This window comes from Oncorhynchus mykiss, chromosome 17 (genome assembly GCF_057628025.1).
Source record: "Oncorhynchus mykiss isolate SJ-2025 chromosome 17, ASM5762802v1, whole genome shotgun sequence".
Taxonomy (NCBI): Eukaryota; Metazoa; Chordata; class Actinopteri; order Salmoniformes; family Salmonidae; genus Oncorhynchus; species Oncorhynchus mykiss.
In genome coordinates this window covers 34,292,230-34,313,299 of record NC_143038.1, presented here as the reverse complement: position 1 = coordinate 34,313,299, position 21,070 = coordinate 34,292,230, and the positions used below count along the sequence as shown (strand labels likewise).

Genomic DNA, 21,070 nt, shown 5'->3' with positions numbered 1-21,070 from the left:
ACAGGGAAAAGCTCTTCATTATCACTACCTAGCTCTCTGCCAGGCAGTGAGTGAGGCTGTATCTCACCAGGCTCCATCCTGTTGGGGGGGGGGGGGGGGGGGAATTGGCGTTGTAGCAGCGCCATCTTGTGCCACAAACCTGTCATAACATTCTGACGGTTACAAAATGGTGCATGGCCTGCTTACCTATGATTGGTGGAGAGGATACTACTGTATGCGTTGTAACTGTAGTGAGACTTTGCATTGGGTTTTCCTGGGGGGGGGGGGGGGTCTCTAGTCAGGATGACTCAATAACACAGCGGTCGAGTCAAAAACAATCTAAATGGTTTAATAACGTGTATAAAAAGAAACACAAAAAGACATGTCCAGAAACAGAGTTAAAAGGAGACCAGTTGGGACACATTCCATGTAATAACTCCTGTACTGTATCTGTACATCAGTCATTCTACAGAAAAAAAAGACAAGAGGGGAGAAGAGAGGTGACCCTATACTATTGCAGTCTGTTGCTTCCCTCTTCTCTTGGTTTGTTTCTGTTACTCATCCAACAAAAAAAAACATGAAAATGAGAAAGTGTGAATCTGCTATGTTGCAGGAGTTCCTAGTCAGAACTCTCATCTAAAACTTGTGACATCATCAGGTCACATACATCAGTCTTTGACAGGAGGGAGATAATCCAGGTAACCATAGCAGCCAGCACAGAGAGAGGACAGAGAGAGACAGCCGGTAGGGAAAGTCACAGCCTGAGCAATAGAAGGCTGTGATGTCATAATGAGTCTTTTGGGGTTGTGGTGGTGGTGGGGGGTGATACCATAATGACAGTCTTGAGTGATATCACAAAGAGTCTTGATTTTAGGAGAGTGTAAAAACAGGCCGAATTTAGGTGCCTGTCCTTCCCCTTCCAGAACCACAGGGGGCGATGATGATTATGGTGCTGGCTCAGTCCAGTCCCCCGATATCATGCTGCTTGTAGGACTGTGAAACCAGGCTCCCTGTAGGAAAGACACCAAGAATATCACACAGAATAGAGAACCCCATGAATAGAATACTCACATTGTTGCCATGGCACCACGAGAGAAAGCATAGGTAGAGAGCTTCTATACATTTAAAAAATATGTTGTTTCAAGTATTTTTTTTACACCAACTTTGTGTTTCCTATGACTTCTTTGAGTGTTTCTATATAATATCTGGTGGTTTTGACCCATGGAAGTTGCTCGACTAATGGCAAGACTGTTTGTTTGTCTTGGCATTTGAAGGACGCATCAGCACCAGCCTTTTCCACCTGACCGGGTTGCATGAATGATGTGGACAGCAGCGCAAGGGGTTGAGGCCCGCCTCAGAGCGGACTGTTTCCTGACTACTGCCGAGGTGCGGTGCTCTTTCACGCCGCTAATAGCTGCCGAAGCATCACCCACTACTTCAGTAGCGAACTGTCCAGCCTACCAACAGACGAGGGGGTGGGGGGGGGGGGGGGACGACGAGGTGACTGACGACGAGCTGTCTGCGCAACTGACCGACGACGCTCCCTCCGCTTAAGCTACTGCACAGCCGTTCTGAACAACACCTGAAGCTGTGGAAGACTGTCGCCCAAGACCATCCAGATCTCTGCATTTGTTTTGTTCATTGAGATTGTCTTTGTAACGAAAAGCGCTACATAAAATTAATATATTATAGCTCACAACATACCTTCTTGTCGGAGAAACACAGTCAGAGATTATGTCCTTGAACACATTAAACGTTGCCCATTTGACCTTCCCAGGTCCAGAAATTAGAGTGTATCAAAATGAATTTCAAACTTTTCCCAGAGCAGACAGTATGGTCGGTCAACGTGAACTCAACACTCAATTCAATACAGAGGCATTACAGGTATATCATGGCTCTTAGCATAATGAGTTTCTCAACAATGCAACTTGAAGAGTGGTGGGCGGTGCATTAGAAAGTCAAATGGGATTCAAAATAATTAATTCCTTCACTTTGCAACAGCAAAAGTTAGCATTGAAACAATAATGCAACTTGAAAAAGAGATGCTTTTTAGTCTATTGGAAAATAAAATCACTCTCCAACAGGGGCGACAGGTAATCTAGGGGTTGGCGCTTTGGGCCGGTAACCGAAAGATTGCTGGATCGAATCCCCAAGCTGACTAGGTAAAAATGTGTCGTTCTGCCCCTGAACAAGGCAGTTAACCCACTGTTTCCCGGTAGGCCGTCATTGTAAATAAGAATTTGTTCTTAACTGACTTGCCTAGTTAAATAAAAGGTTTTAAAAAATAAAAAAAAATCTATTTTTAAATCGCCTGGTGGGTCGTTCCATGTCATTTCAGCAAATCACGACACCCACCATCTCAGATTGTTCTGAAAATCGCTTCTGTAGTTAGAAACAGATAAGATAAGCATTCCTTCAACCTTATTTTGTTTAAATATAATTTGATCTGAGAAATTAAGCTAATTGATTGCACCCAAATTGCCCATTTGTATTTATAGCATTCATATAATATAGTACCTTACATCTGATTTTGACCAAACTTTTTTCTAACAGTAGCTAGGTTTCCATCCAATTGACGACATATTTTCATGCAAATATTCTAGAATCCACAAAGAAAATATGCGCATTTTCCCACCAGTGATGCATTTCCACTAAACAGACTTATTGCAGATAAAAACGTTTTTTTATTTTATTGTATTATTTTAAATAAGTGCGTGACGTTGTAGTGCACACAAAATGTACTTCTCCGCTTAAGCTTTCGTGTACCGAATAAAAATCTCAAGTTCACTGTCTCCATCATTTTCAAATCTACCAATAGTTTTGTCACAAAAACTGTTGGGTTAAATTGCAAATGTGCCAACTTTGGTCTCGACTCATGCGCTCTATCTAGCATTACATAGGATCATAGCACTACATACATCACCAAAGCAAAGAAACGCGACGTGTATAGTGGAGCTGAAGAGTCAGCAGTTTATGGACAAGGTATGGCAGCAACCAAAGAACACATGCTTTGGTTCTGTTTATCTGGCCACTGTTTCAAATGCTAATCGTGGGAACAGCACCATATAGTGGTCAGAATATCTGGATGTAGGACGGGACATAAACCTAACAACTTCAATGAGTAATTTCTCTGAACGGAGAAGAAAAAAAAAAAACTAACCAAATTTACTGGGAATACGTTACATAAGATGAAGAAACAATCCTCAGAGCCGCAACTCCATACTACTTGTCAGACACAGACAACGGATACTATATACTCATCGTTGTGGTGGGATTGGTGTGTGTGTGGCTCATGTTAGTAAAACGTTTGGTCCAAATCAGATGTTACGTAATATAGTTATTGAATATTATATGTATCCTATAAACTAATAAAATGGCCAATTTGGATGCAATCAATTAGCTTAATTTCTCAGATTTCGATATTATATTTCAAAATAATGTTGCAAGAACAGTAATCGTATCTGTTTCTAACATGACCAATCATTTCAGGACAATCAGATGGTGGGTTTCAAAATGGTGGAACAGCCCTGGTGTCAAGATCATGATGGACAGCAATGCATTAGGTGTTTGACCAATAAAAAACGAGTAGACAATCGAGCACAGCCTATGGCGGCTCAGCTTTGCTCCTCTCTCAGTGTCTTGTATTGTGGTCCGGCTGGATGATTTGACAGTTGTTAAAAACAAAACAAAGCACAGCAAACATCACCAATCTTTGAGCAGACAACTTGATTCCACAAATATACACAACATACACAGAGACACACACCCAACATAGACACACAAGCCCTGGTGAGAGCGAGGCAGGAGCGGAGCAGGAGGGTCAAAGGGCAAGCAGCAAGTAGACAAACCAGCCGCAGGTCAGGTCAGGAGAGAGCCAGCTAGCCGGCCGGCGGTCATGTTGGAAACCAAACAAACCCAATAATCTGAATCAAAACTAACCCCCACGCCTCGCAACGGGGAGAATCTCTCTTGATGGGATTTTGTGGTTATTAATCTGGCCCAGAATCAGTTCCCAATCAGTAGTTAGAGGCAGGTTGTGAGGCTGTGGTGTGCAGGGGTTGACGGTCTGGGGGGGGGGGGGGGGTGTCAATGTCTGTTTGTGTGGTGGGCGGGGGCGGGGAGCAGAGGGCTGGTGAAGCGTCGTAGCTAGCAGGATTAGCATGGCTCCTCATGTTGGCTTCATATCATATTGCATCCTTACCTGCTGCAGTCAGGCCCCCCTCCGCTCTGCCCTTCATCCCTCCTCCTCCTCCTCCTCCTGCTCCTCCTCCCGCTACCGCTCCGTCAGGGTAGACCCTGTCCCCCCTGTAGGGTTTGGGCCTGAAGGGAAAGTCTTTCTCTTTACCTTTGGAGCCTTTTGGCCGCCCTGCCGTCTTCTTCTTGGACTTGCTGTCTCCCTTTACCCCCAGTAAGGGGTGCACCTCTACGATAGTGGGAGAAAACACAGGTCAGGGTACTAATTCATGATTAAAAAGTAAAGTGTTCATGTTGTGTGTGTGTGTGTGTGTTTGTGTGTTACTCTCACCATCACTAGGCACCCCCTGTAGTTCGATGGTGGTGGTACGAGCCTTCTTTTTGGGCGGAACTCCCTCTGAGGACGGCTGGCGCTTCTTGTCCCCGCTCCCTGTGTGGGCTGAACCATCTTCTACGGGGGTGGTCTGGCCGGCTGCATCTGGAGGGGGACCAAATGGATTCTCCTCAGGGTCTTCTACCTCTGGAGCGATGGGCAGGTAGAGCAGGGCCTTGAAGTCCTCCAGCTCCTCATCACTAACACAGGGGGAGATCAGAGACCACAATCCATATTCATCCTTGTATTACTATTGGACTTTCTATTCAATTGCAATGCCTATTTAAAGCTATAAGGCTGTCACCATTGAAAGACCTGTCTACCTTCATCAAACACACTTACCTGCTGCAGAATGCAACGATGGGGTCAACAGAGGTCACATCCACCTCCTCATCCTCTGCAGCATCAGCACCTGACACACGCACACACACAAATCAGTCCCTGACTAGTCACAATACAAAGGTGTGCGTGTGTGTGTGTCTGTGTGTGCGCGCGCACGTCTACCTGTTTGTTCAGGTTCACTCTTATCCTCATCCTCTATGTCAAACTCAGACTCTCTCTCCTCGTACTCCACGTTCTCATCCAGCTCCTTGAAGTCTGGGGCGAACGCACTCCAGTTTTCCTGAACACAAAAACACATAGCGTTGAGTTAGCTAATCCATTCCATCAGATTCACTTGCAAAGGCAGAGGAATCACTCTCTGAAATCAAAACCTAGGTAGCCAAGTCGCAGAAAGAGACCAGTCCAGCACCCAGACCAGTTCCGGGGTGTAGAACTCAGGTCCAACCTGTATTGTGTGTCACTCACCACTTGGTTCTGAGCCCAGATGGACACCACTCCGCTGGATATGGAGGCGATGATTGGCCGCACAGGGTGCCACTGCAGAGAGGTCAGGGTTCATAGGTCAGGAAAAAGTTCATCAGCACCATGAGTTACTGTCAATTGTGTGAATCTCCAGTACAGACAATTCAAAACAGAGGCAGCACATCCTCCAGAAACAAGGCAGAAAAAGAGAATAACTCAAGAGAATTAGCTAGTGAGAGGAAGAGGGCTGGAAAAATAGGTTTTGGGTGGTTCCTTACAGCCACGTCCAGCAGTAGTTCTCCTCTGGTTCCATGGAGGATCTTCACCAAGTTGCCAATGCTCTTCTCCCAGATGTACAGAGCATGCTGTCGGGCTGAACCAGCCACAATGTACTCCCCATCCCCAGAGAAACAACACCGCTTCCAGGGAGTCCTACAGAGAGAGGGGAAGGAGTGAGGGAAAGAGATGTATCAAAGTGAGCATGTGTGTGGTTTGTATGCACAGCGAAGGCATGTGTGTTCACCTGTTGACAAGGTCCTGTAGTTTCTGCATGGGCTCTGGCTCCCCGTCTCTCCCACAGGTGAGAATCTCCCTCCCGTCATACACCCTGATGATTCTGTCTGCTGTGTTGATGAGGAAACAACTGGAGAGAGGAGGCGAGGAAGAGAGGAGAGAGTGGATCACGATCAGTCCTTTGACGGAACTATGAAATATTCTCCGTAAGAGGCACACAACTACTTTCTAAGTACCAGAATGATTTCCCACACAAACATAGTCCTATTGCCTTTCAGCCTTCACCAACACACACTGATTGGTTTCCGCTCAGTCTTCTCACCTGCCCTTGCGCGCAAACTCTATGGACTTGATGGCTGTGGTATTACTGGTCCCTGTTGTTACCCGAAACGATGCCACCAGATCCTGCGTGTCCGTGTTCAGCACCAGAATCTGCAGGGTCATATCAGTGAGAACAATAAGCTCCCACACACACACATATAACCTGTAAAGTGCTAAATAGAAAAAGAATATGGCAAAATGTCTGATCCACAAATAAATAAACCCAGGCCCCAGTGACCTCTGACCTTTCCTTTGGCGTTGCCGGTGTAGATGTACTCCCCCCGCCGGTCGAAGGCCGCCACCACATTCAGGTCAGAGTCGTCATCCACGGGCAGAACCACGTGTTTAGAGTCAGACAGGGTCAGCAGCACCGGAGCGGACTTCATAGGACACACCAGGACTTTGTCACTGAAACAAAGGACAGGTTGGGATTTCTATACTTTTCCATACCGTTACTCCCTTATACCGTTTTAGATAAACTACCACTTCACAGACTTTTGGGTGTGTAAGGGTTGAGGTTAGGCATAACAATAAATTAGGAATCATAAGAGGCCTGAGGTGTAGGCTGAGCTAAGGTCGAAGTATAGATATATATTCCAAGGTGGGTGGGGTCGGTGGTACTAACTGTACTTTAATGGATGGGGTTAGGAGTTATGAGTTAGAAAGGACAAGACTAGGCTGAGGTATAAGACAAGTTGGACATATAGAAACTCACAGGTCTCTGGGGTGGTACTGCAGTTTGAGGATGGGCGAGGGGAAGCGGAACCTCTGGTCACAGTCTCCAGTCAAGACGTCCCATAGCGACACTATGTTATCTGTAGACGCACTCACCAGCTTGTGACCGTCTCGACTCCAACTGCAGAGGCACAAGGTTAAGGTTCAGGACAGTTAAGATTCAGAACCACACTAAAAACAATTCAGAACCACAGTCAAAACACCTTTTGACAAGTGCTCCAGGACCAAATCATGGGTTTGAGTAAATAAAAGAACATTTTAACATATATAAATGTAAGCATAGTTTGCTGATTCTAAAAAGTGTTTGTGCTACAATGTTGGGGTCCATTCCATTTGCAATCAATTCATAAGGTAAACCAAACAGCAATTTCAATTCTTCCTAATTGAAAAGTATTGAAGAAAATTGGAATTTCAGTGTACTTCCCGAATTGACTGCAATTGAAATGGAATTGACCCCAACCCTGGTGTTTTCCCTTTCTCGTGGCTCGCTTTCTCACCACAGTGAGCAGACTGGATGAATGTGAGCGCTGATGATCTTGGCGATGCCCCGTGTCAGGAAGTCCCAGATGACGATGCGTCCGTCGTTGCAGCCCACCGCCAGAAGCGTGCCCCAGCGGTTAAAGGTGCATGTGAGAGCCATACTGATACAGTCCAGAGTGCCATCGGCCTCCTGTTAATGAGATCGCAACTATATGTGAAGACACTCACACAGACACAGATGTATTCATCAGGAAGTCGCTCTGAATAAGAGCGTCTACAATGTAAATGACAAGTAACATGTAGAACAAGATTGGAATGGCTTACCTCTGGATAGTTCTGCCCGAACGACTCTATAGAAAAATAACAAATCATGTGGTTAGCTCTCTAGTACATATAGACTGACTTAGGTCATATAACAGCTGGAAGAACACACAATCCACAGACTAGCTAACGTTACTGACTGTTTACATTATCTGAGTCCAAATGACAGTACCATACATACGAAGATCGTTCATTGGCTAATGTAATGGCTAACGTCTAATAGTAGTAGTTGCCTGCTATTTTGCGGTGTGATTTCACCTTGTAGTTAGAAGGTAAGATTAACACTGGAAATAAATAGATTGTATTTATCCCTAACGTTACTTATACTCCGACTGCTTTGTATAGCGTTTGGCGTTCGTTAATTAGCATGCTAGTGCTGCCAAGCTACAATATCCTCCTTTACGTGAAGTCCTGCACCCAAGAAATTATTGAAGAATTATAAATTATCCTTACCGAGCAACTCTAAATTCATCGCTGACCAATTTTGAGACCACGAATATCAAAAATAAACAGTATTCAAGTCGATGTATCCAAAACACAGACGTTTAGCTATGTAGCTCTGTTGCTAACAAGAGAGTGACTGGCGCCTAGCTAACGAAGGACCCCAAACAAAGTGACGCTGAAACTGCCCAAATAAAAATCTATACGGATTTAATTCATTTTATCGTATGTTCAAAGTAAACTGTTTGCAATTATGTTTTTGATTTTTGTACGCATGATTTCAGATACTTATTCAACATCTGAATATATGAACGTGTACGTTATTTAATTCATAACATCCTCCATCCAGGCCGACACAGTTGCTCTTGTGTCCATGTTCTATCAGGCAACTGCATTACACACAGGACTCTAAAATCCTACCACCCGTGAACATCCGGGTCTTTCCCAATATAACCAATCACAAAATACACGGAAAAACAGGGCGGGGTTTCAGGTTATAGAAATTAAGTTATTCCATATAAAATACATATTTTCAACCTACAATGAAAACATAAATGGCACGAAAACTACATAAGAAATCATATCTACTCCACTAAAAGTCCACCTCTAAATACTAGAAAGTCAATAGCCCGGCAGCAACCAGTCACAAAAATTACCCGCACAGACAGAAGGGGAACCCCAGAGATGTCACAAGGGGCTATAAATTTGAAGCAGCATTTACACATTTTCTCATCACCAAATATGGTAGTGAGAGGAAGTCCGGTCGCGAGTAGTGGAGAGGATGAAACTAGGTGAAATTTGGCCGATATTCTGCATCTAGGAGATAAAAGTAGGAAAGGAAAGGAAGAAGGAAATTAAATTAGGAAAAGGAGTTAGGAAAGGAAGAAAGGAGCTAGGAAAGGAGGAAGAGGAGGAGAGGAATGGGAGCTAGGAAATGAGAATGGGAATCTATGAAAGAAGAGGAGGAAAGACAAGGAAGCTAGCAAATTAAATTAGAAAAGGACGAAAAGAAAGAAGGCTGGGAAAGGAGGAAATTAAACGGAACTAGGATATCAGGAAAAGAAAGGGAGCGGGGAAAGGAGGAAAGGAATCAAGGAAAGAAAAGGAGTTCACATGTATGCGGTAGGGATTATCACGGCCAGTAGAGAGGAAAGGAATCTAGGAAAGGAAATGGGGCAAGAAAAGTAATCTAGGAAATAAAATAACTTCACGTGTATGTGGTAGAGATTAACCACTGCCAGTAGATAGTATTGGTTTTAGTGACAGGCTAGTTTTAGTCACAGGCTATTCTGCGAGGCTGCAGCTGGATGCATCTCAAAAAAGTACCCCCGATCGTTCCATGCCGCAAAAACGTGAGGAAAGGCCTACTGCGTCAACCAATTAGATTTCTAGGTCGCTTCTTTATTGCTTGTTGGGGCGTGTTGCTTGGAGCATAGAACTTTGTAACTAGACAGTAAAGTCACTGTGCTTGGAAACAGACATCACATTTATTCATTTATATTTCTATATCACGTGTTGTTCTGGAACATTGGTCATGCGCAGTAGCTAGAACAGTTATGCAACTGTCTTGTTCTTGCATTGCGAGAACTTAACTGTACACCACAAGAAAACCCCGACTGTTTGATTCACACTTGGAGAGACCACACGTGGAATTAAACGATCCTGTCAACGGTAATGACATAAGAGACACATCCTTGACAACACATTACAGGTAAGCGATGGACATTATTACTTATCAGAATGTAGGTCTCTCTTCTTCCATGCACATGTATTATCCTTACATAAGGTACATGTAACTGACCTGATTCTGAGGCTGTGCTTTGGCAAATCGTGACCTTAGAATTATTCTGAGTTAATTGGATTTACAATTCACAACCCTCATTGGTTTGAATAGTGTGAGGATATATATATATATATATATATATATATACTTTTTTTATTTTTATGAATTGGGGTATTTAGAGTATACTACTATGTAGACCATCGTACAGAACAAGGCGGTCTGAAATTAACCGAAATTGGCAAAGATGCATATAGAACCTAATAATTCCAAGTTATCAAAAAACAAAGTTGTCTGACCATTGGTACGGCATAACATTTGTATGTATGTGTGTGTGTCTGAGCTTTCTGAACAATTTGTGTGCAGTTATGCAGTGTATATTATGTTGATGATGCTTGTGGTCTAACATTTCTGATGTTACGGTGACCAAATCACCTACACTGTGTCATAAATTTGCATGCCACAAGCTGTACTATCTTAGTGTGATATAACTTCATTTAAAAGTTGGGAGACTAAGGGTATTGTCTTTTTTTGCAAGTTGATAAAAAAATATAATGGCAATATTTATTTCTATTGCTTTCGTGCATTATTGTATTTTTCTGATTTGTCCGCAAATTGCTTTAGATGAGATCGTTATTTTCTTGTTAGAAAAAATAATGAGTTTTAATAAGTCAAACTAATTGGAGACTGAGATTTGAAGCAGTGCTTTGCTTGGTTTAGGCTAGTTGTACTGTGTTAGTCCCATTTGACTCTCAGCTCTATGCATCATATAGTCTGTAACAGAAATACGATAATCAATTGTATACTTTTTTGTACATTGTTTCTAACAAAAGTAATTTTCCAACTGAACATGCAACTGTACAATTTCATTCCAATAACCATTACATTATGAACAATTAATTTTTTAATTGTGTAATATTAATATTATGCTTCTAACTTCCAGTGTATTTAATAATCAGTTCTCTGCTAAATCTTTTTAGTCTTTAACTCTTTCCATTTGTTTAAATGTGACCCATTCCCTAAAGTACGTACTGTGCTTCTAAATATTTAACATTTCTTGTATTTTTTCCAGGCCCTGTTTTTGAACATGACCAAGAACTCCATCCACTGGTTCCGGAAGGGACTGCGTCTCCACGACAACCCGGCCCTGCTGGAGGCTGTGCGTGATTCAGACACGGTGCGCTGTGTATACTTCCTAGACCCCTGGTTCGCTGGCTCCTCCAACCTGGGGGTCAACCGGTGGAGGTGAGGAACAACAACAGTAACTATTCACCCATCAACCAACCAGTCAATACGATTCTATTGTCCCAGTAGATTTAAATTAATTGTCCATGCTCGGAACGCTTATGTGTTATTACCATAAATACAATTCAATGGTTATTACAGAGTGGGTGAGGTAGGTTGGGTTGAACTCTGTTCCGTTTGAATTCAAGAAGTGAATTGAAAGTCCAATTCAAGATTTTGTACAAATCTTTATTGAAAATCAATGACACTGAATTGTCCCAGACCCAGTGGTTATAGCATTGTGGTGGTTCTCAGAACAGCTCCCTTCACACAGTTGCCAATATCTGGCCTTGCTAAAGAAGATGGTAGTATGGAGTGATGAGATGTGCCGGCGGAAAGCCTGGACCCTGACATCATCAGGTAGTTGTTTGGGCCCAGCAGAGTAAGGATTGCAGCAGTAGGCCCATATTGTAATGAGGTCTGCTTTCAAGATAAAAGTAGTGACTTCTGTATGTAGCTATTATGGTGGGTTCTGAAAGTTTGTGGATCCTATGTTTGAGTCTTCTTTTGGGTATCTACTAGGCTATTCTCTTTTAAACATTGGTTGATGGCGAGCAATGTGAAATAGTGCAGTGGTGCTTATCCCTTGGTCCTTTTAACTTAAGAGGAGGAATACAAATGGGATGAATTGCAGGCAAAAGCAACAGCTTCTCTTTTCTGGTGACAGGTAATTAAGAGAGCATTAATAGTGTAATATAAATATTTCCCTACAAAGTACTTACCGTTGCCTCGGCCAGACAAAATGTTATTTTCACGTTCTGTACAATTTAATAAATCCTCTCTGGGGCCATTCTTTCTGGCATCTTTCAAAGACTAAAGAGCGTAGAGCCAAGGTCTGTAAAATGGTGTCGTTCAGGCAGGGAGACGGTTTAGTGTGCCAAAAGAGAGTTACATTTCCTGAGGCAGTGGTTGCTATTGGGATGACCTACTTTCCAGCAGGCTGTGCAGTGGCAGAGCAGCCTAGCTTGATCTCTTAACTGCTCAAGCAGCAGGAGGCGGTAGTGGCCCTCGGATCCGCAGCTGGATTAGCCACCTTTTCAACTGTTAACACCTATACTTTCTTTGTTATTTGATCTGGAAAATTGCTAGTGTGAAGCAACAGACAGATAGCAGGCCTATCGGCTTATCTTGTCTCTCTCCACAGGCGGTGTGTTTATCGTTGTCTTCAAAGGTGTTCAGGTGTTTACTCAAACACCAGACAAACACACCATGTATCACCTGCTGCTCTTCTCTCAGGGGGCTGTTCTTACGCTGAGCAGAAGGATCACAGCATTTTCTGGGGACTACGTTCAGTCAGTCATTCAGTCACCTGGGATGCTATGCTGTGATGCCGTTAACTCAACCATGGCACAGTTCCCATGCCAAATATTACATATGCAACCGTGAGGACTGAATCGGTGCCCCAATGACATGACTTACTGCGTAAATGCTGGAAAGGGGACGTAAGGGAAAAGGCAAATGTGAGCTTCAGAAAGTTTGCGTGAAATAATAGTTGTTGAAACCGGCATCGTTACACGTGCGGTGATGTAACAATTCTGATGTCATCATTGCATCACCGTCATAACATAAATGATGGACATGTGGTCAAAGGGGCGTCGGTCTGCTTCTGGGAAAGGGATTAAGAGTTTATGTATTTATATCCTTGATCCAACAAACATGTTCTTATTCATTTACTTATAAAGTATTATTGAGTGGGACTTATTAGGGTTTCATTCAATCAAACATGGTGTCAGGTCTAAGTAGTAAACATGGTGTCAGGTCTAAGTAGTAAACATGGTGTCAGGTCTAAGTAGTAAACATGGTGTCAGGTCTAAGTAGTAACATGGTGTCAGGTCTAAGTAGCAAACATGGTGTCAGGTTTAAGTAGTAAACATGGTGTCAGGTCTAAGTAGTAAACATGGTGTCAGGTCTAAGTAGTAACATGGTGTCAGGTCTAAGTAGTAAACATGGTGTCAGGTCTAAGTAGTAAACATGGTGCCAGGTCTAAGTAGTAAACATGGTGTCAGGTCTAAGTAGTAAACATGAGTCTCTTTGCACTCTGAGAATGCCCCTGAAGCAGTGTCCTCTCCAGCATGGCCATGTAGTGACGGTCGTCGTCCCTCCTGTGTTTCAGGTTCCTGCTGCAGTGTCTGGAAGATCTAGACGCAAGCCTTCAGAAGCTCAACTCCCGTCTGTTTGTGATCCGAGGCCAGCCGGCCAACATCTTCCCCCAACTCTTTAAGGTGAGACCCCTTTTCCCTCCCCTCTCCCTAGCCTCTCTCACCCCCAGGGACAGCACATATTCACCATGCTGTATCAGTGTTTGCGGACCATTTCAAAGCCGATCGGTATATGTTGTTTTAACCCCAGTGTGTGTCTGCTGTGTCCTGTCCTCTCAGGACTGGAACACCTCCCAGCTGACGTTTGAGTGTGACTCTGAGCCGTTCGGTAAGGAGAGGGATGCAGCCATTAAGAAACTGGCCACAGAGGCCGGAGTGGAGGTCATCAGCAGGATCTCACACACTCTCTACGACCTGGACAAGTGAGTGGGACATACGGGTGACATCACTTGGAGGTTTGGATTAAAAAGAGCCCTAACTGAAACCCCTCTCCTCTCTGCAGGATCATAGAGCTGAACGGGGGTCATCCTCCTCTCACATTCAAGCATTTCCAGACATTGGTTGGCTCCATGCCACCCCCCGATGCCCCAGTAGGGGCTCTGTCCCGGGCCAGCATGGGTCGATGTGTCACCCCTGTCTCAGACAACCACAGGGACAAGTACGGAGTACCCCTATTGGAGGAGCTGGGTAAGACACCTTTTCTATTGGAATGGGTGTCCATACTTGCTTCATGGAGTTGAACATTAAACTGTTTTAGCAATTCTTTCGAGTCTGTCCAGAATGGTTCTTAGGGGCGGAAAAAGAGAGTTTTCGAGATAATTTACCTGAAATGTCTAAACATGCTCTGTGTTTCTCTCCCCAGGCTTTGATACAGAGGGCTTAGCCCCAGCCGTGTGGCCAGGAGGAGAGAGTGAAGCTCTCACCAGGATAGAGAGACAACTGGAACCTGACCTCTCCACTGTACGTAACCACACACACACACACACACACACACACACACACACACACAGACACACACAGACTCATTAGTAATTATGTCTTATATCATAGATGTGAATTTCTTTTTATGGTGAGCGAGGGTTGCAGATTTTCCTGTCCAATTATATCATAGATGTATCATATATTAATCCTCCACCTTTCTCTCTCTCCAGGCATGGCAGGTGAATTTTGAGAGTACCAGGAAGACCGCCAGCCCCCTGCTGCCCAGTCCTCTAGGTCTCAGCCCCTACCTCCGCTTTGGATGTCTGTCCTGTCGACTTTTCTACAGCAAACTGGCAGAGCTCTACAAGAAGGTACAGTACCTCACACACATAACTACACCTACTACATACTATCACACACACATCCATCCCTACCGAACACCAACACACATCCGTCCCTACCTAACACCAACACACATCCGTCCCTACCTTACACCAACACACGTCCATCCCTACCTAACACCAACACACACGTATCCTTACCTAACACCAACACACACGTATCCTTACCTAACACCAACACACACGTATCCTTACCTAACACCAACACACACGTATCCCTACCTAACACCAACACACACGTATCCGTACCTAACACCAACACACAGGTATCCTTACCTAACACCAACACACAGGTATCCTTACCTAACACCAACACACACGTATCCGTACCTAACACCAACACACACGTATCCTTACCTAACACCAACACACACGTATCCTTACCTAACACCAACAAACACGTATCCTTACCTAACACCAACACACACGTATCCTTACCTAACACCAACACACACGTATCCTTACCTAACACCAACACACACGTATCCGTACCTAACACCAACACACACTTATCCTTACCTAACACCAACACACACTTATCCTTACCTAACACCAACACACATGTATCCTTACCTAACACCAACACACACGTATCCCTACCTAACACCAACACACATCCATCTCTACCTAACACCAACACACATCCATCTCTACCTAACACCAACACACACGTATCCTTACCTAACACCAACACACATCCATCTCTACCTAACACCAACACACACTTATCCTTACCTAAAACCAACACACACGTATCCTTACCTAACACCAACACACATCCATCCCTACCTTACACCAACACACACGTATCCTTACCTAACACCAACACACATCCATCCCTACCTAACACCAACACACATCCATCTCTACCTAACACCAACACACATCCATCTCTACCTAACACCAACACACACGTATCCTTACCTAACACCAACACACATCCATCCCTACCTAACACCAACACACGTATTCTTACCTAACACCCACACACACACGTATCCTTACCTAACACCAACACACATCCATCTCTACCTAACACCAACACACACCTTACCTAACACTAACACCAACTCTTATCTCAGGAAACTATCACATAAGATTGCTCCTGTTTTCCTCACGATTACATTCTCCTCTCTCTTCTCTCCTCAGGTGAAGACGAACGGCAGTCCCCCCATCTCTCTCTACGACAAGCTGCTGTGGCGTGAGTTCTTCTACACGGCCGCCACGAACAACCCCCGCTTCGACAAAATGGACGGGAACCCCATCTGTATCCGCATCCCCTGGGACCGCAACGCCGAGGCGCTGGCCAAGTGGGCCGAAGCCAAGACTGGCTTCCCCTGGATCGACGCCATCATGACTCAGCTGAGGCAGGAAGGCTGGATCCACCACTTGGCCAGACATGCTGTGGCCTGCTTCCTGACCAGAGGAGACCTGTGGATCAGCTGGGAGGAGGGCATGAAGGTAGAGAAAGACGGAGGGTGGTGTGGAGGGAGGGAGGGGTGGAGGAGAAGAGGGCTGGGAAGAGGGCATGAAGGTAGAGAGAGGGGAGGGAAGGAGGAAGAATCAGAAGAGATACATATTATGTGTGAATGACAGTGTTGTTGTTCTGTGTGTGTCTGTCAGGTGTTTGAGGAGCTGCTCCTGGATGCAGACTGGAGTGTGAACGCAGGCAGCTGGTTGTGTCACTCCTGCAGTTCCTTCTTCCAGCAGTTCTTCCACTGCTACTGTCCCGTGGGCTTCGGACGAAAAATAGATCCCGAAGGAGACTTCGTTAGGTTGGTATAGCTACATGCACGCACACACAAACACCCACACACACAAGACGCACACAAGACACACACAAGACACACACACACACACACATATACATATATACAGTGCCTTGCGAAAGTATTCCTGCCCCTTGAACTTTGCGACCTTTTGCCACATTTCAGGCTTCAAACATAAAGATATAAAACTGTATTTTTTTGTGAAGAATCAACAACAAGTGGGACACAATCATGAAGTGGAACGACATTTATTGGATATTTCAAACTTTTTTAACAAATCAAAAACTGAAAAATTGGGCGTGCAAAATTATTCAGCCCCCTTAAGTTAATACTTTGTAGCGCCACCTTTTGCTGCGATTACAGCTGTAAGTCGCTTGGGGTATGTCTCTATCAGTTTTGCACATCGAGAGACTGACATTTTTTCCCATTCCTCCTTGCAAAACAGCTCGAGCTCAGTGAGGTTGGATGGAGAGCATTTGTGAACAGCAGTTTTCAGTTCTTTCCACAGATTCTCGATTGGATTCAGGTCTGGACTTTGACTTGGCCATTCTAACACCTGGATATGTTTATTTTTTAACCATTCCATTGTAGATTTTGCTTTATGTTTTGGATCATTGTCTTGTTGGAAGACAAATCTCCGTCCCAGTCTCAGGTCTTTTGCAGACTCCATCAGGTTTTCTTCCAGAATGGTCCTGTATTTGGCATCTTCCCATCAATTTTAACCATCTTCCCTGTCCCTGCTGACGAAAAGCAGGCCCAAACCATGATGCTGCCACCACCATGTTTGACAGTGGGGATGGTGTGTTCAGCTGTGTTGCTTTTACGCCAAACATAACGTTTTGCATTGTTGCCAAAAAGTTCAATTTTGGTTTCATCTGACCAGAGCACCTTCTTCCACATGTTTGGTGTGTCTCCCAGGTGGCTTGTGGCAAACTTTAAACAACACTTTTTATGGATATCTTTAAGAAATGGCTTTCTTCTTGCCACTCTTCCATAAAGGCCAGATTTGTGCAATATACGACTGATTGTTGTCCTATGGACAGAGTCTCCCACCTCAGCTGTAGATCTCTGCAGTTCATCCAGAGTGATCATGGGCCTCTTGGCTGCATCTCTGATCAGTCTTCTCCTTGTATGAGCTGAAAGTTTAGAGGGATGGCCAGGTCTTGGTAGATTTGCAGTGGTCTGATACTCCTTCCATTTCAATATTATCACTTGCACAGTGTTCCTTGGGATGTTTAAAGCTTGGGAAATCTTTTTGTATCCAAATCCGGCTTTAAACTTCTTCACAACAGTATCTCGGACCTGCCTGGTGTGTTCCTTGTTCTTCATGATGCTCTCTGCGCTTTTAACAGACCTCTGAGACTATCACAGTGCAGATGCATTTATACGGAGACTTGATTACACACAGGTGGATTGTATTTATCATCATTAGTCATTTAGGTCAACATTGGATCATTCAGAGATCCTCACTGAACTTCTGGAGAGAGTTTGCTGCACTGAAAGTAAAGGGGCTGTATATATATATATATATATATATATATATATGCATTAGCAAGGCTGTTCTGTCTGACTACTGTCTGTATGTTATGCTGAACCAACTCCTCTGGCAGTTGTGACGAGGTGCTGAGATTGAATTTCTCCCTCTGCTTACAGACACTACCTACCTGTCCTGAAAGACATGCCAGACAAGTACATCTACGACCCTTGGAACGCCCCCATAGAGGTGCAGCGGGCGGCCAAATGTGTGGTCGGGGTGGACTACCCCAAACCCATGGTGAACCATGCAGAGGCCAGCCGACTCAACATAGAGAGGATGAGACAAATGTATCAGCAGCTGTCCAGATACAGAGGACTCAGTAAGTATTTTTCTCCCTCCCTCACTTTGTATTGAACTCTCTCTCGCTTTTCTTTTTCACTCTCTTCCTATCACCTGCCCACTCTCTTTTTCTCCTGCTCTGTCTCTCTCGTTCTTTCTGTCTGCCTCTATCGCTCTCTTTCTCACACTTGGTAATTCATTATAACGTGTGTCTCTCTCCCAATAGGCTTACTAGCAGCTGTGCCGACCAGTCCCATTGAGGATCTGAATGCGGTGGCATCGCCCTCTACTGGTAGAAAACACAGCGGGCTCAACAGCCATCATGGTGAGCAAGGCTCATTTGCCTAAACCTCCTTAGATACCATTCATACATTATCCCAAATAATATCACACCACGACTGCAAAGTTAGCACACTCTAACCCACACTCCACCTCTCCTCTCCTCTACCCTCCCCTCTCCCTCTCTTCTCCTCACTCCAGGCTGTAGTAGAGTAAATGTGAACGGTGAGGAGCTGCTGGGACTCAGTGGAGTGAGGCCACGACCTGGACCAACATGCACTCAGAGTAAGTCTAGACACAGTATTTCATATCTGACTGGACACAGACTGGTCACAACAGTCACTTGCAGTGTTATGTAGAGGAGGACATTCTTATGGGTTTATTTCTGTTTGCCTCTTGGTCACTACAGGCTGTGGAATGGCGCACGCAGAGCAGGCAGGATCGTCCAATCAGCAACTCTGTCGGACAAGATGTGCCCATGAGTTTGCTGTGCCTCACTATCCAGGTCATTTGGCACGGGGCGGGACTGGGAAGAGGGGGCGGGAGTCGGAACAGGAAGTGGGCAGCGACTTTCCGGCCCCTGCCTTCAAGGTGCAGCGACACCACCAACATGTAAGTCAGGGGTCAGGGGTCAATATTTGTGTTTACATTCTGTTTTCTAAAGTCGATGTTATGAACCTGGGGTGATGTCACAAAGCATGATCGATAAGTTATTAAATAGTCTGAAATATTCATATTTCTGAGTTCGGAAATATAGACTTTTAGGAGCATAGTAAAATAGACTCCACATGATCAGTTTATCAGAGCTTCTGCTTTGTGAAACTATAAACCCCTCTGGTATTTACATACGACTGTATAAACATGGTAAAACGATGTCGTAATATTTTACAATGTTGTCTTTGTTCTGTGTTTGTGTTTCAGAAGAGTACGGGTCGACAGGATGAGAGGACGGCTGTGTCTTCATAAGCTGCTGCCGTCATAGATAGATATTATTTTGTATGATATATACTGTACAGAGATGTTTAAAGACACATTTTTATTTTTTGTATAAAAAGGGAAAATTCTCTTTGTTCCCGTATGCGATGTCACATGAAGGTCCCTGAGACGTCTTAGGTTTGAGAGTTGCGAACTCAAAGATGTACTATTTCAATTAGGCAAAAGGGTATATCAGTTTGGGTTTTTCGTAATCTAATCTTGAGCTCTTATAATGACACTAAATACCCCACCTGGGTTGAATATGAGATAGTCTATAATATGTTATGATGTCATTTATGTAAATACTGTATGTCAGTTAGACTGTGGATGACATTTTACCATACTGTGCCTTACTGTATGTGTGTGACACATAGCCATATAGCCCAAAGACAAACCATTTCACTGGAGACCTGATATTTAGGTCTGGACTACCCATGACCTTTAGGGTTTACCTTTGACCTCTAACCCTGAGGATCACAGCAGGCTGATTGGTCAAATCAAATCACCTGCTCTCTGTAGGGAAAGTATATGTAATAGCCTCAGCAGTTCATCATGTGTTGTTCTTCCACCATGTTTCTTATTTTTTCTCAAATGGAGGGTGAAGAATGTTATTCTGGGTAGAGGATGTGAACTGCCTGGACGGAAGATCAGTGTTACTGCTGGTGGTGAACAAGTGGCCTACTGTATTAGACACCCAGTAGTAATCTACCATTGCCTCTGCTGGGGACACTGCCATTGGGAGTTCTTCCCAGATTCACTAGCTTCTGAAAGATGTAGTACCGTGACATTGCTTTAATACTGTCTTCCATAGTGTAATGCACTAACCATAAGTCACTCTGGATAAGAGCGTCTGCTAATTGACCAAAATGTCAAATGTAAATGTAATGTCAACTTTCAAGCAGAAAGTCAATCTTCAGTTTCAAAAGCTAGCAGGAAGTCAATCTATTTTATGTTGGCTGGTATCATGTAGGTTGTCTTCATAAATCTGCTTTTTATACAGATTGTTTTTTGTTTTCCCTCTGGGGCTGTACATTACTGGTTTAAACAAATATATTAGCTTTAAATTTCATATACATTTTTAAATAACTTAATTGATATAGTATATGTACCTATCTGTGCTCTTGGCTATGGAAACTATTATTTCAACTGAAATTAAATAGTTGAAAGAGGCATATTGTGGGATTCCTTGTCCAATTTCATTTCTGTTCATGAATGTTTTCATTTCATTAGGCTAATTATTTCAGCGATATTGGTAATAATTCATGAACATTGGTACAATACTTTAGCTGGGGCCCTCTTCCGCTTCTGAGTTGAACCGGTTTGGAATGGGTTGCCTTTTAGCAAGACCATGTTGGTTCCAGACCGGCACCAAGGATGTGAGCAGGAAAGCTACAACACGTGACTTGTTTATCAGCAGTTTATTTAAATACACTTGACAAAAGTTAAACACTTACAAGTACTTTATCTTTTTGGTACATGGAAAAGTTTCAAAGTAAACCATTGCAGAGCAGACAAAAGAACGTCGAGAGAGGATTCAATATCTGGTCTGGCTGGTTGCCAGTAAGGCCTAGATTCAATATGGACT

General features: G+C 44.0%; 2 protein-coding genes across 3 annotated transcripts; one reads left to right on the top strand and one right to left on the bottom strand.

Moving 5' to 3' along the window:
- Positions 1 to 307: 307 nt before the first annotated feature.
- On the bottom strand, positions 308 to 9,543 carry rbbp5 (retinoblastoma binding protein 5). Of its 2 annotated transcripts, none has more exons than XM_021568727.3 (14): positions 8,174 to 9,543; positions 7,724 to 7,749; positions 7,417 to 7,589; positions 6,900 to 7,040; positions 6,430 to 6,592; positions 6,186 to 6,295; positions 5,874 to 5,993; positions 5,629 to 5,782; positions 5,354 to 5,425; positions 5,051 to 5,168; positions 4,889 to 4,958; positions 4,505 to 4,746; positions 4,181 to 4,402; positions 308 to 989 (listed from the first exon to the last, which is right to left on the bottom strand). In XM_021568727.3, the coding sequence occupies exons 1-14, from the start codon at positions 8,190 to 8,192 to the stop codon at positions 937 to 939; spliced, it is 1,683 nt and encodes a 560-aa protein (XP_021424402.1). In that variant the 5' UTR covers positions 8,193 to 9,543; the 3' UTR covers positions 308 to 936. The 2 variants fall into 2 exon arrangements, with proteins under 2 accessions (XP_021424402.1, XP_021424403.1); XM_021568728.3 differs by having other exon boundaries at positions 4,325 to 4,402; positions 8,174 to 8,852.
- Positions 8,899 to 20,657, top strand: LOC110494045 (cryptochrome-1). Its single transcript, XM_036950047.2, has 14 exons — positions 8,899 to 9,872; positions 11,014 to 11,186; positions 13,339 to 13,447; positions 13,604 to 13,746; positions 13,827 to 14,011; positions 14,187 to 14,284; positions 14,476 to 14,616; positions 15,796 to 16,107; positions 16,270 to 16,421; positions 18,069 to 18,271; positions 18,458 to 18,556; positions 18,712 to 18,795; positions 18,920 to 19,122; positions 19,432 to 20,657. The coding sequence occupies exons 2-14, from the start codon at positions 11,029 to 11,031 to the stop codon at positions 19,474 to 19,476; spliced, it is 1,932 nt and encodes a 643-aa protein (XP_036805942.2). The 5' UTR covers positions 8,899 to 9,872; positions 11,014 to 11,028; the 3' UTR covers positions 19,477 to 20,657.
- Positions 20,658 to 21,070: the final 413 nt, after the last annotated feature.